The 23,453-nt window shown below is 37.6% G+C and overlaps 1 protein-coding gene across 1 annotated transcript in view; it reads left to right on the top strand.

Moving 5' to 3' along the window:
- LOC138825062 (transcription factor SOX-6-like) overlaps positions 1–23,453 on the top strand; it is a 237,682-nt gene that overhangs the window by 158,362 nt on the left and 55,867 nt on the right. The window contains exon 10 of the mRNA XM_070019448.1: positions 1,766–1,953. Coding sequence (XP_069875549.1) covers positions 1,766–1,953 — 188 coding nt within the window. The remainder of the gene's footprint in view (positions 1–1,765; positions 1,954–23,453) is intronic.

The raw sequence follows: 23,453 nt of genomic DNA, 5'->3' as shown, positions 1-23,453 counted from the left end.
AAACCCAGATCCACTTATACATAACTCAGTCTCCTTTTATAATCTCAGAGTTTTGGTATTTGCCGAGCTGCACTGAGTCTGAGAGAACCTCTGACAATCTTCCTTGTTGAAATCTAGGGCATTGGAATCTACACAGGAGCCTATTCATGTTTTAAGTCAGGATGCCTGTTGCAGAGACCCACAGGTTTTCCCCACAAGTCAGTGGTATCCATGTGGAAGAAAGAAGTGATTCATGCCCAGCAATGGATATGAAGAATATCTTTTGGCTGGGATTTTGGAAGTTGCCAGATGAGAGAGAAAAAGCTAGCCTAATGATAAATAATAGACCTGCTTTAGAAAGTGGCCCTTTTAGAATGCACTTCTGTGTTTTATTTGGAAAGCATTTGTTCACTGTATTGAGCATTGAGAGGGACAAAAATGACCATGTCACAGGTCCTGCTGTTTGGGACTGATACCTCAGCCCAGTGTATTTCAGGTCATGAGCCAGATGGGCTAAAGTAATAGCACCTTAGGGTGCACAGCACTCTTGTGCTGAGAATATTGCACAGAAATGGTCTTTTGCTGAGAAAAGCTTGAGAAAAAAATGATGTGGCTTTTCTAGATCCTACAAAGGAACTGAGTGCTTAAAAAAGTATTTTCAGAGATGACCTATCCAAAGACATTATTGCACACGTATGGCACACATAAGGCATGTGATATAAGCCCGATTGTAGTCTGATTACCTTTCTTCCCTCTGTCTATATGAGATAAAAATGTGTACTATGAAATGTTCATACAAAGCCTTTTAAAAGTGGATCATGCTACAGCAACTGAAATCTATTAGTTATCAAACAATTGCCTTTCTTGTTGTCTAAAACTAGAAACCCTTATTCAAAGTGTCCTTTTTATCCAAGGTAAAAATGCCAGTTATGCAAGATGATTTGTTTCAGTTTGAGTTTCCTCCTCTGTGACTGGATCATAACAAAAGCAAATGTTTATTTTTGCTTTATTTTTGCAAATATTTACTTTTACCTGAGGACTCATCCTCAGGTGAAAACCACTCCCCCACTCATAGCCTCACTGTCATGAAGACAGGGGGGCTGAGAGCAGTGGGTGTTCAAGTTGGGGGCAGGGAATAAGTTGTCCTTCTCTTCGTAAATAACTGAGACAACATGATGAGAAAAATGCTTCATTAACCAGCCAGCAATGGGGAATGGAGAGCATGGTGTATTCCTCCCACTCACCCTCTCCTGCAGTAGACACATGGACAAACACACACAGATGTCACTAAAACGCATGCAGTATTTCACAGGGTCTTTTCTGCTAAGCTTGAAATAGCTTTTCTATACGAACATACCAAATAGAACAAGGAACCTGGGCAGATATCTCGCCTCCTTTCCACAGCTCTCCCATTGTCTTCAACTTTATTGCTCCTACAAAGAGGAGGAAAGCTTGTTCATACACTGTAGATGGCACCAAAACAGACATTTTCTCCCAAACGGACACACATTTGGTATCTAGGACCTTATCTACAAGAAGGGAGTAGAAGAATCCATATACTCTGGAGTGCTGGAGTATCCTCCCAGGCTAAAAGCACCAGCAAAGTTTGCTACCCGCCAGCTTTCTGTGCTCTATGCATGGTATTGTACACATTTATTAATAAATCACAAATGTGGCTCCTACTTCCTTATTGAGAGAATGTGATATTCTGTAAGGGAGAGTAGATCTTAGCAGTACTTTATAGTCTAACCTCACAAGTCTCTAATAATGGATCCTATGTATGCAGATATCCTGTCCAGTCTCAATTCTCCTGCCCTTTTTGGGGATCAGGATACAGTGATGAAAGCCATTCAGGAAGCCCGGAAGATGCGAGAGCAGATCCAGCGGGAGCAACAGCAGCAACAGCCACATGGTGTTGATGGAAAACTCTCCTCCATGAATAATGTGGGACTGAACAACTGCAGGAATGAAAAGGTAAAACCTTCTTTCCTCTGCCTTTGGATCTGCGAGACCCATAGATTCCTTTTCCCTCACTCTTGTCAGGCTCCCACATGTCACCCAGCAACCAAGGGTCTGGGCCTCTCCCTTGAGGGCTGCCCTGTATTTAACTCAGACCTGTCATATGTCTCATTTAAGCATTACTCTCCCCTTCACTGAGATGGCCTCCCAGGCATCCCACCTACCTGCCTATGGGTGTATATTTCTTTCACATTCCAAAATACTGAAAGGTATCTTATAATAAAGAGTATATATGATTTCATTAGAATGAGATTAGAATATGCAAGCATTAAAAAAGAAGAAGCATATATGTTCACAATGAAGGCTAATGTGATACCATAATTTATACCATTGATTTAATACTAAGTCTCCTGTCAACCTGGGCAAAATACAACACACAGCAGTTTGTAAAATGCATTCCTTTTTGTTTCTGATTTTGCAAATTATCTAGCATCTATTATCTATCTAGTATGTATCTATCTACTAATAGACTATAGTCCAGGCAGTGCTGATACAGCAGTGAGCCAGTGGCTCGTGCCTGCAATTCTCACTACTCAGGAGGCAGAGACCTGGAGTTTTGCAGTATGAGGCTAGCTGGGGCTGGAGATATGACACAAGTGGGGAGAGTGTCAGCTGTGAACAAGCAAGCTGAGTAAGAGTGCGAAACCCTGAGTTCTCACTCTGATTTCAGAATTAAAACAAAGCTCCCTGTCCTCAAGGGTCTCATATCTATAATATACTTAGAACTCAAAAAATTAAATCCCCCAACAACAAATCCTCAAAGAAACAACTGCCCAATAAATAAGTGGGCTAAACACTTAGAGAGAAACTTCTCTGAAGAGGAAAGAAGGATGGCCAATAGACACATGAAGAAATGCTCAACCTCCCAAGCCATAAAAGAAATGCAAATCAAAATAACATTGAGATACCACCTCACCCCAGTTAGAATGGCTATAACTAAGAACTCTAATAACAACAGATGCTGGAGGGGATGTGGACAGAAGGGAACCTTACTGCATTGTTGGTGGGAGTGTAAACTTGTTCAGCCACTTTGGAAAGTAGTATGGAGGTTCTTCAAAAGACTCCACATAGAGCTCCCCTATAACCCAGCAGTCCCACTTTTGGACATTACTCTAACAATCACAAACAAGGCCATACTAAAGCTACCAGCACAACTATGTTTATTGCAGCATTATTTACCATAGCTAAGATATGGAACCAACCCAGGTGCCCCTCAGTAGATGAATGGATCAAGAAAATGTAATGGGATGTGTGTGTGTGTGTGTGTGTGTGTGTGTGTGTGTGTGTGTGTGTGTGTGTGTGTGTGTGTGTGTGTGTGTGTGTGTGTGTGTGTGTAATGGAATTCTATGCCTCCATCAGAAAGAATGACATAGCCCCATTTGTTAGGAAATGGAAAGACTTGGAAAAAATATATTAAGTGAAGTAAGCTAGGCCCAAAGAAACATAGGTCCCATGGTTTCCATTATTTGCAATATCTAGTATATGTCTAGGATAAGCAGAAAAGGTAAAAAGCTATGTACATAGGACTATCTAAGATGATACTAAGTAGGGCTGAGAAGGTGGCTCAGTGGTAGACTGCTTGCCTTTCATACATTAGGCCCTGGGTTCGATTCCTCAACACCACATAAGCGGAAGTGGAGCTGTATAGCATTAGCCTTGAGCTGTATAGCATTAGCCTTGAGCTGAAGAGCTGAGGGACAATGTCCAGGCCCAGAGTTCAGACCCCACAACCAAAAAAATAAAAAAAAGATGATGCTGAGTGAAATGAACCTCAAGGTAGGGACACAAGAGGTTTTTATTTTTTCTTTCCTGCTCTTGTTTTTAATGTATTTATAATGTACTATGTGATTTTTTTTTGTTTCTTTTGTTTGTTCTTCCCTCATGGTATAACCCCTGTTGTCATTATATTTGATTATGGTGCCCTGCATCTTGTTTATACATTTTCCTTTTCTTTCTTTTTTTGTGTTTTTGCCAGTCGTGGGGCCTGAACTCTGGGCCTGGGCACTGTCCCTCAGCTTTTCAGTTCAAGGCTAGCGCTCTACCATTTGAGCCACAGTGCTACTTCTGGCTTTTTCTGCTTATATGGTGCTGAGGAATCAAACCCAGGGCCTCATGCATGCAAGGCAAGCACTCTACCGCTAAGCCACATTCCCAGCCCCTATACATTTTTCTAATTTGGGGAGGGGAAGGGAAATAAGGATACAGGTTGACCTATTGTAACAATGAGATGTACAAGACACTATGTTGAAAATGAACTTTACAACTTCTAGTCAGGGAATGGTAGAGTTGGGGAGGTAGGGAGGGAAAGGATGGTAGGGGAAAACAAAAAGAGGAGGTAACAATGCTCGATAAGAAATGTACTTGTTTACCTTACTCATGTAACTGTAACCACTCTGTACAATATAAAAATACACTAATTTAAAACAAAAGAAAGAAAACAATTAAAAATCCTTGTCCTCATAGAGCTTACATTTTAACAGAGGGACACTGATGCTAGAGAAATAAAGCAAATAAAGTAATATGGAGGTGGATAACTTTCCATGAAAAATCAAGCAAGTAGGGACATGGCAGCTGTAGGGTGGCTGAGATGTAATGGAAAGGAGTCTCTTGGAAAGCGATATTGAGAGTTCTAGCACTGAGCTAGTGAGGAGCATTCTAGGCAGCAGAGCAATCAGCTGAGAGGCCAGAGTGCTGCAGGAGAAGGGGTAGCAGGAGCCCGTGAAGGCATAGGCCGGGAGAGAGCATACTAGAGAACAATGGGATATGATTTTGTATGCTCTTTATTCTGCTTATGACAGGAATCCCCGGGTTAGTTCTGTCCAGGGTGTAAATCTATCTCATTTACGTATAAGATCATTAGGCTTCCTGTGGAAGAATGGCCCAGCTGAGGGATGATTGTAGGAGATAGCATGAAAAATTCTGATTGCCTGGTAGAATGAAATATTTTATTTTTTTAAAAGATGGTGGGCTGGGAAGGTGGCTCAGTGGTAGAGTGATTGCCTTGCATGCATGAGGGCCCTGGGTTCGATTCCTCAGCACGACATAAACAGAAGAAGCCGGAAGTGGCACTGTGGCTCAAGTGGTAGAGCGCTAGCCTTGAGCTGAAGAGCTGAGGGACAGCGCCCAGGCCCAGAGTGCAAGCCCCACGACTGCCAAAAAAAGAAAGAAAGAAAGAAAATATAGTACCTTTCCAGTGCTGAATCATGAGAGGTTTTTATTTAGAGAGGAGCAAGGGATTATGATATAGGGACAAAATGTATAACATGATGGGTAATGGTAACAGTGTTAGAGTAAATTTTTCTAAATGTTTCCATTTATATGTTTATTCAGTAAAGACTATGAAAGTAAGGGTCACGAGACCTCTTTTTCATTCCACATTTTGTTCATTCTGGCATGGCTGCTGTGGTGGAGTCTTCATTCATCAGAAGAGATCTTGTATCTTCCCCAGTTCCTAGAAGCTGGGAGTGTGGGATACTGTCTTTTAGTTTTTCTGTGTTTCCTTCTCAACAGGGTAGGTGATGTGACAGTCTGGAGATTCTGGAAATGTGGTTGTATTCATTTCCTAGGGATTTTTTTTTCCTTTTTGTTACACTTTGAGTAGCTTAAAGCAACAGAAATTTTCACACACCCAGTTCTAGAGGCCAATCACCAGCCAAGGTGTCTGCAATAAAGGAGAATCCTCTCCTGAGGATGGTTGTAACAGATTCTTGCTGTTGCTTGGCCTGCAGCTGTTTCTCCCTAGTTTCTGCCTCTCTTTAATGGTTGTCTTCCCTCTGTGTGTGTCTGTGTTCAGCATCTATCCAAATCCACATGACCATATATTAACTCTCAGCTACAAATATATATATTTCAAATAGGATGACATCTACAGGAACTTTAGATGAAGATGAGTATATTTGTTTGGAGGGCACAGTTCAACCCATTACAGTAGAACACGGAGAGCTGCTCACTCTGAACCTAATTCTTGCCCTTACCTACCTATTATTGGTCTACACTCAGAGACAGCTGTGAAGAGAGCTTGGAAAGGATTTTGTAGGATGGGAAAATGATGGGATTCTTAAAGCATGTAGTGATCAAAGCCCTCACACAGATTAGGAAGCTTAGCTCTGAAAGAATGTTGACTTCCCAAGGCTTAGTAAAGAATTTGATTTTACTCTGTTCTCACTATACTAAGTTGCTACACCGAATGTGTATGGTGCATGTACATATGTATATGTGCATATATATGTGCACATATGTTGCATTTTTATTTATATATTTTATTTTTTATTAAAAGCATAAAAGAGTTCATTTGATAATTCTATAGATATATATAATGTACTTTGAACAAGCTTGCCCTGCTCCTATATTTCGCTGTCTCTCTTTTTCATCTCCCTTTTTGAAACAGTATGTGTATGTGTGTGTGTGTCTGTGTGTGTGTCTGTGTGAGACATTCTTCCAGCCTCTTTACTCTATAATACTCTCTGCTTTTAGTACTTTTGTGTGTATAGTCAACATTTTCTTTATCCTTTCATCAGTGTTGAGGATTTAGGCTAATTCAACAGCTTGGTTTTTTTCCCATCTTTCCTTAGATTTGAAGGGGCACACACTTCCTTAGAAACCTTGTGTAGCTCCATGTTACATTCCTTATATGATGGGAAAACACACGTATCATGTTGTGGTGAATCCTCTGGTATGTGCTAAATTGTATATACTTTTTTTACTTGAGATTAATCATGTGCTCTAATGGAGGCTCTACCCTCATGGTTTATCTAATCTTAATTATCTCTAAAAGACCCACATCCAATTACTATCACATTGGGTGAGGACTTCAACATTTTGATTTTGAGAGGACAACTAAAGTCATTCCATAGTCCCATGTTGTTGAGTTTATACCACCAACTGGAAGTGAAGTTCAAATGCAGACTCTGTAAAATTCTCAATTATCTTTAACTTCTACAGATTATATATTTCTCATTAGCTCTTAAATTCGTTTGGAGTCAGGTAGCAGTGCCTTGTAGCTATAGCCCTAGCTACTCAGAAGAGGCTAAGATCTGGATGATTTAGGTTTGAAACCAACCTGGGCCAAAATAACCAGCAAAAATCCTTGCTTGTGTGATAGAGTATCAGTTGAACAAGAAAACTCAAAATATAAAATAAAATAAAGAAAAAAATTCACTTGGATATGAGATTAAGATGGTGTTTCTTCTGAATAATGTCATTCTTTTAACTTATATTTTATATCAGACATTTTTTTAGTATCCAGAGTAGTTATCTATCCTTACTAGTTAGATAGCTACACTATTTTTTTATTATTAAATAACTATCTTAAATTTCATGAGTTTCCATGAGGACACTGCTATTTTTTTTCTTACGATCAGATTCTCTTCTGAGTCAAAAAAGGTAATTATATAATGCACAATAAGACTGGAAAAGAGATCGTGACAAATTCACTTTAACTCTCTTCAAAATTGTCTAACCTACAATGATTACCTATTTCTTTAGATATAAAGATCCATACATTTAATTTATGAATTAATTCTTTGTAACCCAGAATACAGTTTTAGATAGTTTTTCAGTGTTGCTGTCATGAAATCTTACAATGTATTAAATATACTTCTTCTTCTTACTCTTAATTGGACATTCTTTACAAAGGAAGATGGCACACATTTGGGTTTCCTGGGAAGCAGGAACCTGACCATGATATAGAGGTTAGCAGTAGTTTTATTTGGAGATGCTCTCATCGCCATCTATGGAAATGACTGGGCAAAAGAAGACCCAGTCTTAACTAAGCCCTCAGGCTATGAGAAGATATGCCGTGTCCATTAAGAATTGACTTTGGCTGAGGTGACTTTCTTCGCTTGAGCCAATGCCAAAATAGGGCCAATAGCTGAGAGGTAGCTACCAATAGCATTCCCTGAAACTGAGAGATAGGGAAATTTGGGAAGTACAGTACAGTGTCCACGGTTAACATGTTACATTTAATCACATTAAATATGCATAGGGAAGAGTTGATGTGTCTACTCAGTGTTAATATTTACACAGGCACACCTAGAAGTTCACTTTATGTGTTCATGTGAATACATAAGTTAACCCATGAAATGTTTCACTTTATTACACAAATCCCAGTTTTTTGCACTTTAAAATGAAATATTGTTGGCTTAATCAACCAGAATGGCACCAATGGAGTTGTTCTGGGTGGCTGTGTTATGATGTATTTAGCGTCTGTTAGGTATATAGATTATAGGGACAGTAGACTGTAACAGCGCCTTAGGAGCTGCTATGCTCCATCATTTCAACATAGCCTCGTTTATAGATTGTAAGTGTCCTGCCAGCAGAAGTCTCATTTACTGCCCTCCTCTGAGTTTTAGTTTTCCATACCAAGAACCCTAGCTATCCCAACCCTGTTGGAGTATTAGTGCAATTAGATCATATTATAAGCTAATTGCTTACCGAATTTTGTTGTCTTGACATCTCTAAGATAGAGAGTATTTTATGACAATATGCAGCAGAATTTTAATAAGGCTGCTTATAAATGTCCTCAAAGCTAAACTAAGGGCATTTGGCAGAATACAGGGGTGGCCCTCTAAATGAATGGATCTATGTTAAAATGTGTCCTAAACTTGATGTTTGGGTGCTGACTTGGTGATTAGGCTGGGCACTTCATTGCATGGGCCTTGTGTAAGATAGGTTACCTGCCTATCACAGCTGCTCACAACAGGCAGATGATGCATCCATGTGTAGGTGGCCTAAGCTGTTATTCCTGTCATCTGTAGGAGAAATAGTTGACCTCATAAAGAATCAAAATGAGCTATAAATGATCACTATTATCACACTTCACCTACATTTTAAGTGTATTGGTGAGGTTAAAGCTGTAGCATATGGAAGAACTGGAGGGATCATTACATTTGATTTGGTACAATTGCTTCCCATTATAGTTAGACAAACTGAGACCTAGTTAACATACCCACAGTCATTTTGAATTTGATGTTTCTAATCTACTTAGTCGTATTTCTACTTAGAGAATAGTGTCAGTTTGTTGATAGTTTCCTGGTATCTTTCAACCTGTTACATACAGAAATAACTTTTACATTGGCAATTTTAAACGTTTGAAGGAAGTAAGGTAAGAAATAAATAACAGCTGCATTGCAGGAAAAACATTGAGTCTCCTGTGTTCTGTGTACTTTTCATTTTCTGCCATGATGTCCATGGACTCTAGTTCTGGAAATAGAAGATAGGATGGTGCAAGTGTAGACAGAGAAACAGAGGAGTTGGCTAGGCAGGAGCATCCACAGATGAACAGCCTCATGACAGATTAGTAAGAACATGAGTTGGAGTTGATTTGTCTTGTTTGATAGTTCTTCCTATGCTGCTTACTGATTGTGTTACTATAGTAAATTATTTAACTTTTCTGAGTTTCAGTGAACATAATTTCTCTGTCTATCTGTGTGTTTTGATATGCTGGGGATTAAATCTAGAGCCTTGTGCATGCTAGACAAATATTCTCCCACTTGAGCCATGGGCTGTACTCTTGTTTGTGTTATGTTTTTGAGGCAAGGTTTCACTTACTTTGCCTGGGCTGACTTCAAACTGGTGATCATCTTGTCTCTGTCTCCCGAGTAGCTGGAATTACAGGGTACACGATCATACCCTGATGACCATATCATTAATATGAAGGCAATTATTCTTTCCTTGAAGGACCACTTTGAGGAAAAGTGAACTTAGCATGTATTGAGCAGAAGAGACATTTTCATCAATATAAGTTTCATTATTATTTAAAGATATCAGGCAGCTTGTCATATGTGTTGCTAATTTTGTTAATTTTTCTCTCTTTGATAATCTCTAGTAACAAATGGGTCACCTATTGTTCCTTGTGGCCATAATGTCTTAGGATAGAAAGAAAGCAAATAAGATACTAACAGAGAGCTTCTTACAAAGCCTCAAAATCTGTTTGTTTGTTTGTTTTTCTCTTAGAGTAACTTGTATATACTAGTTACTTGCTAGGCTCTGGCCATAACCACTGTGATAGTAATATTAAAATATGATTATGTTAGTGTGTTAGGGAACCTTTGTTCCTACTAATTTAATGCATTTTAATGTATTTACCTAGAAACAAGTCAATGATATTTGAAACTACGTAACCTTATGCTTAATAATTACATACATTTCTCAAGCAAAATGGTATTTTTTAATAAAGTAAAACAAAATTTTACAATACAATCATTGAGGCAAAACTTTGTTTCTACTTCAAAAAACCATTGTTTAACTTGTACAAGTGTAGATTCTCTTTCCTCATCCATACTTTGTAAAATATGAGAATAGTACATCAGGGATGCATAAATGTAACAATGCTCCTTCTTATTGGAAAAGAAACACATACTGTATATTTTCTGCTTCCCATTGCCAATTGCCATTGCTCTTGTTATTTATACAATTGATTCAGATATTCATTGTTGCATGACAGGATTGGTTTAGACAGAAGATCAATATAGCCATATAACAATAAGTGAAAGGGAGTTGTGAGCAAATTATTTAGCAAAATGTGTTTGAAATGAATGAGCTTCTTATTACAGCTCCTAATATAGGCTAGTGAGGTCTTGTTTTTAAAGGTGTACATAGTACCAATTAATCAGAGTTACCATTGTTGTGAACAGTTGCGTAACGTGCTCAGTCACAGCGCTCTCCTATGTCAATCTGCTCCAGGAAAACAACTTGTCCTATAAGGAAAATAGAACACATTAGAGAGTTTACACTTAAGGGGACAAATTTAATTGTAGCCATCATAATTTATAAAACAGAGCAAGTGTCAGTTTTTAAAAGCTGTAGTATTTTTCACAACGTGGTATTACGAGATTTTTTTTATAGTTCTTGCTTCAAAACACGTCACACATATTATCTTCCTTGAACCTTTCCAAATTCAAGGATACAGCTGTTGCTATTCCCATTTCACAGATGAAGAAACTAAGACTAGCTCTGTGTCACCTTGTTCCTGCATTTCTTCTCTCTAGTATCTCATTCATTCTCTTCACCTCTGAGATTGATAGGGCTATCTTACTTAGAATCTAAATCCAGACACTCATCTTAGTTTCAAGCATCATTCTTAAAGAAGTCAATGCTAAAATCATGAGGTAAAGAATTTAACCTAGACATGTCTTCTTTCTGGATGCTTCTTTGAAATGAATAGCTGTATTTATACTATGAAGGATTTTTTCTAAAATTTAGAAAAAAGCAAGGCAAATTTTATTAATTTTGGATTTTGTATTTGAACTGATAACATTGGACAACTATGCCATGCTGTATGTAAGCTCCTGGCTGAATGTAATCATTAAGTTGTTGGGTGTTTCTTTTTTCTCTCTCTTTCTTTCTGTTGTCAGGGCTACTTCTGTGGTTGCCTAGCTACTAGTTTAAGGCCTAATTCATAAAAACAACAACAAACTTGCTTGGTTCTTTTCTTCTCTTCAGTTTAAATGGAAAAGATGGTGAGAATTTATGTAGATTTAATAAAATTTAAGATGCTTTTTAAGAATAGAGGTAAGGATTTGAAAAAATGTTCGACGTTTAGTTTAGTTTACAAGTATTTTAAGTTAAAATGCCACAGCCAGTTAATTTTCTACTCCAGTAAAAGGGTTAAAATTTAACAGAAGCATACATACATACAATTTCACATACATCTTCTGAGAGTTGCTGTTTTAGATATGTATAGAGAGCATGTTTAGTAATATAAGGATTTTGGAGATCTAACCCCCTAGCTTTTTAAGCTCTTAGACCAGCTGTTCTCAACTTTTTAGGATCTCAAGATCCTTTCACATTTTTTAAATTAATTTAAAAAAACCAGAGAATTTAGTATGGGATATATCTATCAAAATGTATTATATTAGATATTAAAATGGAAACATTAAAGCATTTATTTTATAGTAACTAACAAATTGATTAGATAGTAATATAAATTACATTTTGAATGTTAGCTATATTTTTCAAATTAAAAAAACTGATGGATGGATTTTTCATCTTTATAAATCTTTTTAATACCTAACTTATTACAACACATCTCTTCTAATATCTTTGACATTAAAATTTATCCTTGCCATGTAACTTCTTAAGTGCCACTGTATACACATGAGAGAAAAAAACGTTAAATAAGGATTCACAAGAGTAATTGTAAAAAATTTTGGTTTTGTGGACCCTCTAAACCAGTCTTAGAGCTTTCCAATATGGGATACTTCTAATATATCCTATTTTAGATCCTGTTGTACATATACTTGCATTAATGTTTTACTTGCTTTCACCTAAATTTTAAAAACAGTCTTCATGCATCAAACATTGTATGTATGTGTGGCTGTCTTTCCAGGTATCTATGTAAGTGAGAATGGGTACCTACTGTGTGTCTGTCTGACTATGTGCATCTTTGTAACTGTCACTGTCCCTTTATGTCTGTGTATCTGTGTAAATGTTTATCTTTCTGAGTTCATGTGTCTGTAGATATGTTTATGAATCTATGTCTGTATGTCTCTGAATGTATGTCAGTCTATCTGTTATGAGACTGTATGATAGTGTGAATTTATATAACACTCTGTGTGAGAGAAAGAAAAAGAGAAAAAGAATGTGTGTATGTGTGTGTTAGGCTCTGGGTCTTTTTTCTATGCTGTTGGTGGTGGTAGGTATTCCTGTACCTGATCATTTACATTCTCAACTGGTAGGCCATGGTTGTATCTGTGAAAAGTAAAAACTCTTTATGAATTCTTCTCCTCATTGCTTCCCCCTCAGCATTGTCTTGAATCTGGCTATAAAAAAAAAATGTGTAACTGGGAGTACTCTGGCCAAGGTTCGCTTTTAGCTAAGATTCAGTTTGCATTCTTGACATTTGCAACTAATATTAGAATTTCCAAAAGTACTGTCTTGCTTTTATTTTTGTTACAACCCTGATTTGCCCTCTCTGTCTTTTTATAAATGAAATCAACAGCATTAGTTCTGAAGAAAAACAAAGGGTATCTTATGATTACATTTCCCAATAGCCTTAGTTCTCATATCTTCTACGTCAGAAATCTATGCTGTAGCCCTCAGTGGAGAATTGTCATGACTTTTGTGAAAAGAGAAATTATAAATTCTGGGCATCTCCTTCCATATGTTGATGGTAAAACAGCAGCAATAAAATTGATCTCAATTTTTCCACCCGTAAAATGGGAACACATTGAAAGAAACATTTTTAGTGAACTCTTAGGTTCCATAGTCTTGTTAAGAACTTTCTAGGGCTGGGGATATGTCTCAGTTGCAGAATGCTTACTATGATAAGAAAAACCCTGGGTTCTATCTCTTGCACCACAGAGAAAAAAAGATCCCTTGCTATTCTTAAGACTTCTCTGATCATAGTGACCTTAGACAGAGTCTCATTTGAAATTTACCAAAATCCTGTGAGGTAGGATTTTTAGTGTCTTGTTTTTATCCTCCATTGCATATTAAAAACAAAAGCCAAAACACTGAGTATTCATGTGATAAGACTCTGTTCAAATATCAGCCCTTTTTCCTGTAAAGCCTGAGTTACTGTTATGTGAAAGGAAAGTCCAGGCCTATTTTCCGTCCTCCTAACATTGAGCCTAAAACACTCAGGCATTATTCATTGATCATGATTGTTTAGGAATAGAGGACACAGTTTATAAATTCTAAAATAATAATTTATTTTCATCGTATCTGTCTGCACCTTTGAAATTTCCTTAGGCAAGGGAATTTTGCATTATTTACAGGGTTATTTACTAGTCTTTAGAAGAATTTTAAGTCTCTTTTTAGATTTTTTTTTTTGTAAAAACAGTGTACAGAGGGGTTACAGTTACATGAGTAAGGTAATGAGTATATTTCCTATCGAGTGTTGTTACCTCCTCCTTTGTTTTTTCCTTACCATCCCTTCCCTCCCCACCTCCTGAACTCCTCTCTCCCATTCCAGAAGTTGTAAAGTTCGTTTTCAACATAGTGTCTTGTACATCTCATTGTTACAACGGGTCAACCTGTATCCTTGTTTCAGCATTTTGTCTTTTCCCTTCCCCTCCCTAAATTAGAAAAATTGTATATACAAGATGCAGGACACCAGAATCAAATACAATGAAAACAGGGGTTGTGCCACAGGGGAAGCACATACAAAAGAAGCAAAAAAAAAAATCACATAGTACATTTTAAAGACATTAAAAACAATAGCAAGCAAGAAAAAAAAACAGTTTTGTCCCTATCTTGGGGTTCATTTCACTTTACATCATCATATATGGTCATATGTATATAACTTTTAACCTTTTCTGCTTGTCCTAGACTTATACTAGTTATTGCAAATAAGGGAAACCATGGGACCTACGTTTCTTTGGGCCTGGCTTATATATCACCCTGCACCAGAATCAACTCCAAATGGATCAAAGACCTTGAAGTCAAAGCAGACACCCTGAAAACATTACAGGAAGGAATATGAGAAACTCTAGGGCTCCTTGGCACAGGCTGAAATTTTCTTAATAAAGACCCAGAAACACAACAACTCAAAAAAAGATTAGACAAATAAGATTGCATGAAACTGCAGAGATTCTGCATGGCAAAGGACATAGCTAACAAGATCAATAGAGAAAGCCCATGGATTGGGACAACATCCTCACTAGTCATAAGACAGGCAAGGGCTTCATATCTAAAATATACTTACAACTCAAAAAACTAAATCCCTCCAACAACAAATCCTCAAAGAAACAACCACCCCATCAACAAGTGGGCTAAAGACTTAAAGAGAAACTTCTGATAGTCTTTTTTTTAAGAATCTCAAATTCCCTTGCTTCACAGCCTCTTCCTCTGTTTTCTGTTCTTCAAAATATAGGTCCATTGCTCGCAGTCTGCTTTTCTGTCTCTATTGCTGAAAATTACCAAGATATATAAGATATATTTCCCCCCTTTCCTTGTTCCCTCTGAGTTCCCCTCTCTCTCCTCCTCCTCCTCTTCTTTTGTGCCTCTCTCTGCCTTTCCTTCTATTTCTTACTGCAATCTTACAGCCCACTGCAGTTAGGGTGCACTGTCTGACCGCTGATGATTTTTCTCCAAACTCAGAGTTGCAAGAGACAGCTGTGCTTTTTGAATTTTTCTGTGGCAGAGCTTTCAAGTCTAATACGTGCATCTCCTGACTCTAGCCCATGTCCTTGGCAGTACCAATGTCATGGGAACCTCCCAGGTTTGCACCTGATGATCTGGGTCAGGTTGGGGGTGGGGTGGGGGGAGGACAGGAGAGGGGGAGGCAGAGAGGCAAAACCTCTCTGGAATTACCATACACAAAGGAAGTAATATAGTAAGGGGACTTGAGAGGTAACTAGTACATAGTCATGCAAAAATCTAATGCTCATTTATTTATTTAGATGGTCAAGCAATAAAGTCTTAGACTTCAGTAGCTTTGGGAAGCTACGTTTATAAAATAAACAGATTTGCAAAGCTTTGGAAGCCAGCCTGGATGATGGCCTTCCCAATCACATGAGGTGTAACTAGAACTGAATCAAGGCTCATAGATTAAGACTTGACCCCCCCCCAAAAAAATGAAGAAGAAGAAAGTAAAAAGTCTAGATTTGAAAGCTGAAGACCTGTCTTATAGGCTACTATCTGTGGGGTGTTGGGATCTTTAATGCTACTCAGCCTTAGTACGATCTGAAGAATCAATAGATTATGCCTTACAAATGAGATAATTTGTGGAAAGAGTTTTCTAGTTGAGGTGATTTCAGCATAGCGGCACGTGTTATGTCAAACTGGGGAACTGAGGAACCGAGTCACTGGTTTCTGCTGAGAAAGGCAAATGCTATTTTGCTGTGTGCTTCTTATCTTCAGCATCATTGGAATGGGTGGACTTGAAGCTGCTGTAGGCTAACAGTATAAATAAGTAGCATGTCTTCACTATTTTTCTACAAATAAAACAACTTTTTGTTTATCATCGTTGTGGGTGGTGGTGGGAAGGAGAGGTTGTAGAAAGGAAGTGAAATCTGTTTCAAGTAAATCAGGTCTGTTGTACCCAAGATCTCTGGAGTTTATAGGAAACATTCATTTTTTTCCCCCTCAAAGAATTAGCTGAGGACTGAGAATTAGCTAAATGTAGATGGATTTACTGATCAGCACAATACAAGGAGATCAAAACACAGTGAGTTAATGAATTTCATGTGGCTTTGTGTAGATTGGTTTTCTTGGATCATTTTCTCCAACTTTTATAATATTAGAAGCTAAGTTAATGACATAAAAATTATCTAAAGGTGATGTTTGAGAGAATAGTAACTAGTGATTTATCTTTGAATAGAAACTATGCTAGATAGAGTTTGGTTTGCAGTGAAACCAGTTTATCCAGAAAGCAAAGAATGTGAGTGTTTCAAACAATGCACGATGAATTCTACTTCTGAAAGTAGAAGTGTGAGCCCACAGACATGTTTCTGGTCTTCCTGGGAAGGCTAGTATTTCAAACCAAACAGATCCTAAATAGATTATGTTTATTTTAAGATTTGTTTGCTTGATCTGAGCATTCCAATAATCCAGGCCTTCATGTCATATTACCAATAAGAGAACACAATCCACAACTTGAAGCTTATTTAAATAACAGGTTTTAACATGCTGGGTCCCGGTACAAGCAGGAAGGCTGGCTATCTTCTGTGCAATTTTTTTTTCATTTTTGTTACTTTTTTTGGTTATCACTTCAGCTATGGGAAAATAAAGTTTTGATCACAATATAAATTTGAATAGTGTTATATTTATTCAATGAAACACACAGATTGTGGTTGTTTTCCAGTTTTTCTTTCCTTAGTGTCACTATTGCAGTGCAGTTAAATAAGAACTACATTCTTTTTAAAAAATGTAGTTTTTGCAATCATGATCTTCTTAAGTCATTAGTTAATGAAATACCATTAAAAATTCTACAAAAATTTGAAAGCTGATAGTTGTACTGTTCACAAAGGAAGTTGTTTGTTCTATGAACAATTAGGTTTTTTTCCTGATACTCTGCAAACCCATTTTAGATAACCATCATTATTCAATCTTTGGGAATGAATAAACAAATCTCTCCCATATCCTGCTCTGGCTAATTTTCCAGGTTTTTCCCAGCCTAGGAAGGGGACAAAGAGTAACCAGGAATGTTGTTATTAAGCTTTAGGAATAAACACATGCTACTTTTTGAAGCAAGAGCACTAAGAGCCCTTGGAGGTGTTGCTTCTGTTTCATTTAGAAATTTTTACCTATAGCCTACGCACCGATTCTAATTTTTCAAGAGATTGTTCAAATCTATTGAAGCACTTCTTTTGGACCAGGAATTCAGTTTACATTTTAAAGTAACTTACTATTTAGTTCCCAAACTTGAGTTGTCAGCTTGAGTTCTAACTTATGAACCAAATCCTAAATTCTGTTCCAATGGTATTATCATCTTAATATTTAAACTGTTTATGCATAGAGTTGATGACCGACTTCTAGGTTTCTGAGAAGTAATGTGGGAGCAGTCCCAACTCTCTTTAACATATGTTATTTCAGTTTCTGATTTCTGAATACGGGGCTGATAACCCTTTCTCCTTTAATACAATAACAAACAAGTAAAAAGCACACACAAAATATACTTTACATGGAAATAATTTCAAGTTTGTGTCAATTAGAGTCAATTGTGAAGAGCAGGTGATCTTCTTTTTCTATTTATTTATATATTTTGCCATTCATGCTTACAGTAGAAGGAATAAAAGGCACTTGTACTGTTTGCTGGCTCTCTGATGACAAATGGTTGATGCATTGGAGAGCTTATACCTCATTTACATCACATGCATAATGTACTCTATGGAGGGTATTAGCTTCTGGGGCTGCCACTGTCGCTTAACACACACAGTGATCAGCACATTTTTTGAGACTGCAATAATCAGAGGAATGTCACAGTGATGCAGGAACAAGAGGAAATAACATGCCACAAGGATGTACCCATTGTTGTTCCGTTTCACCCCCTCACAACAACAACTTGTATTTAACTGGAAGCCCGGCAAATGGGTCATGAATTCAGTAGACTAAAACATGGAGCTAAGTGCAAGAATAAACATCTATTCCTGAGCTTTATATTCAGAGGAAAATGAGAAAATTGGCTACATAGGGGAACAAACTGCCCTGAAAGCTTTGAGGTTCCATGCATATACTTATGTAACCTTCAAGCAAGATGTGCAGCCTTTTATGAATGTTACTAGCCTCATTTAATCTCAAGCAAAAAGCATTTGAATTTCACATATTAAAAAGGGGGAAAGGAAGGGAGGAAGGGAGGAAGAAGAAAGGAGAGAAGGAAAGAAGGAAGGAAGGGAGGAAGGAAATCTAGATACAAGCTAAACCTAATAAAATGCAAAATGTAAGTTCTTACTAAAATATTGTCTGCTATACGAATTATCATGGTATTTACCATGTTTATTCTTAGAATGCTAACATCTTCATGGTTTACATGCATTTACTGAAGGGAAACATTCCCATAGCAGTTTCTTTCTTATTGTTGAGGATTTCAGCAAGAGTTCAATCCTGGAAGATTTCACGAAGCTTTTAGTGCGTTCCTGATCTACAACAGTTTGTCGTATTCCCAAATAACTCTTACACATGAGTTCAATAAATAATTGGAAGCCCAGATGTTTGAAACGGATATAGCAGATAGACTATAGCTGTGTTTGAAATGCAGCAGTGCTCTGCCTTTGTCCTCTCATCAACTTCACGGGGTCGCACTCTGCCATCTTCACTCTCTCCTAATGAGACCTAGATGCATGTTTGGTGTGTTGGTGTTCCCACACATGCCCCTTGCTCATAGGCAGTGTGTGGAAGCTTCCTGTGTTATTGTTGCTGACTTGAGACATTCCAACAAGGAGTTTTACTTCTTCAGACTGATCTCTACAATTTTGTGTCTCTCCAGTACACAGCCTGATAAGGAAATTGCTCAAATTGAGACGAGATTTACTACTCCACATAGCAAACAACCAGTAATTCTGTGTAAGCACCCCTCTGGACTGAGACTGACTCATTTCCCTATCCCTCCGGAGTACTACTAAAGCAGATACTTGTTCAGTGTTTGCTAAATAAAGTACCACCGCCACCAATAATAATAATTATTATTATTAGATATCAGTAAAAGTAAAGGGTTTTTTTGAACTCAATTTTAACATTGAGCTTCCTCATTTTAGGAAATATGAAATATGTTAGGAAGGTTTTAATTTTATTTACCACAGCTTTAGCTTAAAATAAAATCTAAATTTTTGTTGATGCATACATCTCCCTCCCCAGGCAGTTTTTCATCTCATGTCTAAAAATTTATTCTTTCTAATTTATGTCTTGGATTTCCTTTCTCAGAAATTATTGCACTAATTCCTGAAAAGGCTGTGACTTTATCAAAGAAATGTTAATTTATTTTATTTTTAAGAAAAGAATATTATGGTACCATTTGAGAATTTTTAATTTGTATCTTATTTAGCCTGGTGTGCAATGTGACACCAGTTAATTGTATGTTATTTTGTAGTAACTACGTGTTAACTCTGTTGGAAGTAATGGTAATTATACTGTAATTGATATCAGTTCTCCCACATCTTTGAAAAACCATACAATTAACACATATCACCACAGTCGGACACAATCTTTTGTTCTTCGTAATGTTGTCATATTAGTGCACTATTCTAAATGAGTTTCCTAAAATATTTTCTCCTCTTTTAAACTCATTTTAAAATTTTCAATTTCAAAATTATTTTTTTAATTTTAGAAATAAACACATAGTTTCTAAATTTTAATTTTACTTAATCTTTAAAAAGACTTCTTCCATCCAGGCACTGGTGGCTCACACCTGTAATTCTAGCTACTCAAGGGGCTGAGAGAGGGTCAACGTTCGAAGCCAACTTGGGTGGAAAAGTCCATGAGACTCTTATCTCCAATTAACCACACACACACACACACACACACGCGCGCGCGCGCGCACACACACACACACGAAAGTGAAGCTGTGGCTTAAGTGATAAAGTAGAGTGCTAGCCTTTAATACCAAAGCTCAGGGACAACACCCAGGCCCAGAGTTCAAGCTCTAAGGCCTGCAAAAGAAAAAAGAGAAAAAGGCTTCTTCCAGCCCAGCACCAGTGGCTCATGCCTATAATCCTAGCTACTTAGGAGGCTGAGATCTGAGGACCACAGTTCAAAGCTAGCCTGGGCTAGCTAGTTCATGAAACTCATCTCCAATTAACTACTGAAAACAGTGGAGCTATAGCTCAATGGTAGAACATTAGTCTTGAGCATAAAAGCTTAAGGACAGCACCCAGGCCCTAAGTTCAAGCCTCAGGACATGGACCAAAACCGAAAACAAAAACAACAACACACAAAACACACACACACACACACACACACACACACACACACACACACACACACACACACACACACACACACACACACACACACACACACACACACCAAAAAATGGCTTTTTTCGCAATCAGACATAGGTTATTTTTTGTTCCAAATTCATTTCTGACTTCTTTTGACCTATTATACTTGTTTAGGGGGTTATAGTAAAACATAGTCTTGATATTAAGGAGTTAACAACTTATTTCTGAAGAAAGGTTCTTCTTACCAGCAGTCTTTACATGTATGTTACTTTACTTGCACACAAAAAAAGGTTGTATTCTGTACAACTTGTACTGCTACCTTAGTGACACTAAACTAGGAACATGGAAATACATTTTACACCAAATTCAGGTTTAAATGTCTGTCCTCTGCTTTTTCCTGTCTCCTTCCTTTGCCTTCCTCTACCACTGTGTCCCTTCCCTTCTATTGCTTTTGCATATGGATGCAACAAAATCTCAGAAGTAGCAAACATGCTTTTCAGCCAACTGTGACCACAGTTTGGTAGGCTTGTTTGACAAATGGATTAATTTTAAGTACTTTCCTGGAGAATATGAATAATTAGTCAGAATTATTTTATAACATGGTGAAGTGATTTTACTAGTGTGTGCTGCAGTGTAGATCTCAAAGAGCAAAAGTCAAGTATCATATAATCATCAAGTTTCAGGGCTGGAAGAAACCATGGAGATAAGTTAACTCAATGCTCTCAAGAGAGCGCTTAGTGGCAGGAACAGGAAGTTGAGAGCATGGAGGCGGGGGCATATTGGAGATCTTTTTACCTGTGGGCTATAGGGCTTCAGGGAAGTATCCTAACTTTCTTGGTCTCCAGGCTGTCTTCGTGAAGATGCCTTTACATATCTTTCTGGCACTGAAGCTTCCTCTTGACACCCCTCCCCCAACTTAAAAAAAGATATATGTTACTTCTGTGGCATATGCATATTTTTTAATTATAAGAAAATATCTCTGGGGATATGCTATATCAGTATGTCTCAAATGAAAGCAAACACATTGTACGAATCTTTATATTTTTCTACTCATTTTTTTTTATTGCTCAGGGAAAGTCTTCAAAATTAGCAATTTGTCAGTCAAAACTGAAATAGAAGGTATAGTTTTTTAGGGAAAAAGTACTCATTCTTTATATAGTTTTGATATATTCAATTTGAATAAAATTACAACTGTGTTTGCCCAAACAATAATGAAAAATATACATTGTAAACTAAATAAACACCTGAAGTCAAGTGCCTGGATTTTGAACTAATAGAATCCCCTAGGTACCATTGTGAACAAAGACATTAGCCTAACTGGTCATTAATTTTATTATGATGCCTTTTTTCATATAGCACATGTTAGAATAACAAAGCCTTACTGGTGGTTTAAGTTGAGATAGAATTCTCTATTTATTAAATCATGTGTTAGTTTTAACAAGAGTTTATGTAATTTTATGATGGGACTTTTTGTGAACTTGTTACTGAAACAAAAGTTAATCAGAGAATATTTAAGAACGAGTCAGCATCATGGCCCTGTACACGAATAAAAAGTTGAAACCACATATAAGTAGAAGTTAGGCTGCCACACAACTGGATTTGTTTAAATCTGAATGCTTTATAACTCTACTTGGGAGTTGCAAACTTATAAATAACCTTACAATTGGTTGAGACAATATTGAAACCATATGAATGAGACAGAAAGCATTCAGTTAAAGGGGTTCAGTAAGCACTATAATCCTGATGAAACTAATTTAATTCAGTGGCTCCCAAGGCTAAAAGGGTCTCATATCTTCAGAGTTAATGCTACCGTATCATTTATCATGTGATGGGCAGTGACAAGAGTCTAAGCGTGTGGGAATATACAGGATGCTGCTGTTGCCAGGGTTGTGAGGGCAGAACTTGCTTAGTTTGGTGTACTCTTCAAATCCACAGGGAAACTTGTCATATATCATTGGAGAACACTTCTTGAAAGCTCCATAAAACATATGCACAAGAAGCTCTGTAGACATCAGTTCATTTTAGTAGGCATGTGCTGCATGCTTCTCTGCTTGTCTGGGGCACAGTGCTAACCTGGGATGGAGAGGGTCATGAGACAGTCCTTTCTCCAAGTAGCTTATGGCCCAGTGGCATAGATCAGCATTTTGAGAGGAGATCTGAACAGATTATGTCAGTCTTTATTGATTTTGTTTATACCTAAGGTATGAATCATCTGGTTTTTGAAAACTTGCAAATCTTCCTTTCCTCTAAGGGATTTTTTTTTCCTTTGAAGAACCAGCAATGAATGGATGGATGGTAGGTAGGTAGGTAGATCAAGATAGATAAATGGATAGAGTTATCAACAGATAAAACCACTACTTGCTCCTACTAGCTCCTGCATTATTGTTTCTGAAGCTAGTAAGATATCCTGTCTAAAAAGCTGCCGTTTTGTTACCTGATAAGTTTTTTTTTTTGGGGGGGGTGGGGGGTCCGGTCATGGGGCCTGAACTCTGGGCCTGGGCACTGTCCCTCAGCTCTTCAGCTCAAGGCTAGCACTCTACCACTTGATCCACAGTGCCACTTCTGGCTTTTTTCTTTTTGCTTATGTGGTGCTGAGGAATCGAACCCAGGACCTCATGCATGCAAGGCAAGCACTCTACCACTGAGCCACCTTCCCAACCACCTGATAAGTTTTGAACTGCAAAACGAATCTTTTGTGACAAATTAAAAAGATATTATTGTAATCATTTGCTGGGGGTACCACAACAAAATACTGAGACCAGGTGGCTTAAACAACAGATATATTGTTCTCCCATTTCTAGATGCTGAAAGTCATACATCATTTGAGATTGTTTTTTGAAAGCTCCATAAAACCTAAGGTGTGCACAGGTTTGGATCTTCTGAGGCCTCTCTCTCTGGCTTCCAGATGGACACCTTATCTTCATGTGGTCTTTTCTCTGTATGTAGGCATTTGTAATGCATGTCCAGAATTTCCTCCTTGTATGAGAACCTACTGATCAGACTGGATTAGCCTTATTTAACTGGATCATTTCTTTAAAAATCTTACCTTCAGAAATAGTCACATTCTGAGATGTTGGGGGGGGGGGCAGGTTAGAGTTTCAACTTAAGAATCTTGAGAAGACACAGTTCAGCTCCTAG

Source organism: Dipodomys merriami, unplaced genomic scaffold (genome assembly GCF_024711535.1).
Source record: "Dipodomys merriami isolate MVZ:Mamm:240054 unplaced genomic scaffold, mDipMer1.0.p SCAF_133, whole genome shotgun sequence".
NCBI classification, from domain to species: domain Eukaryota; kingdom Metazoa; phylum Chordata; class Mammalia; order Rodentia; family Heteromyidae; genus Dipodomys; species Dipodomys merriami.
The sequence above is the reverse complement of the archived record's forward strand: the minus strand, read 5'-3'. Positions and strand labels throughout refer to the sequence as shown.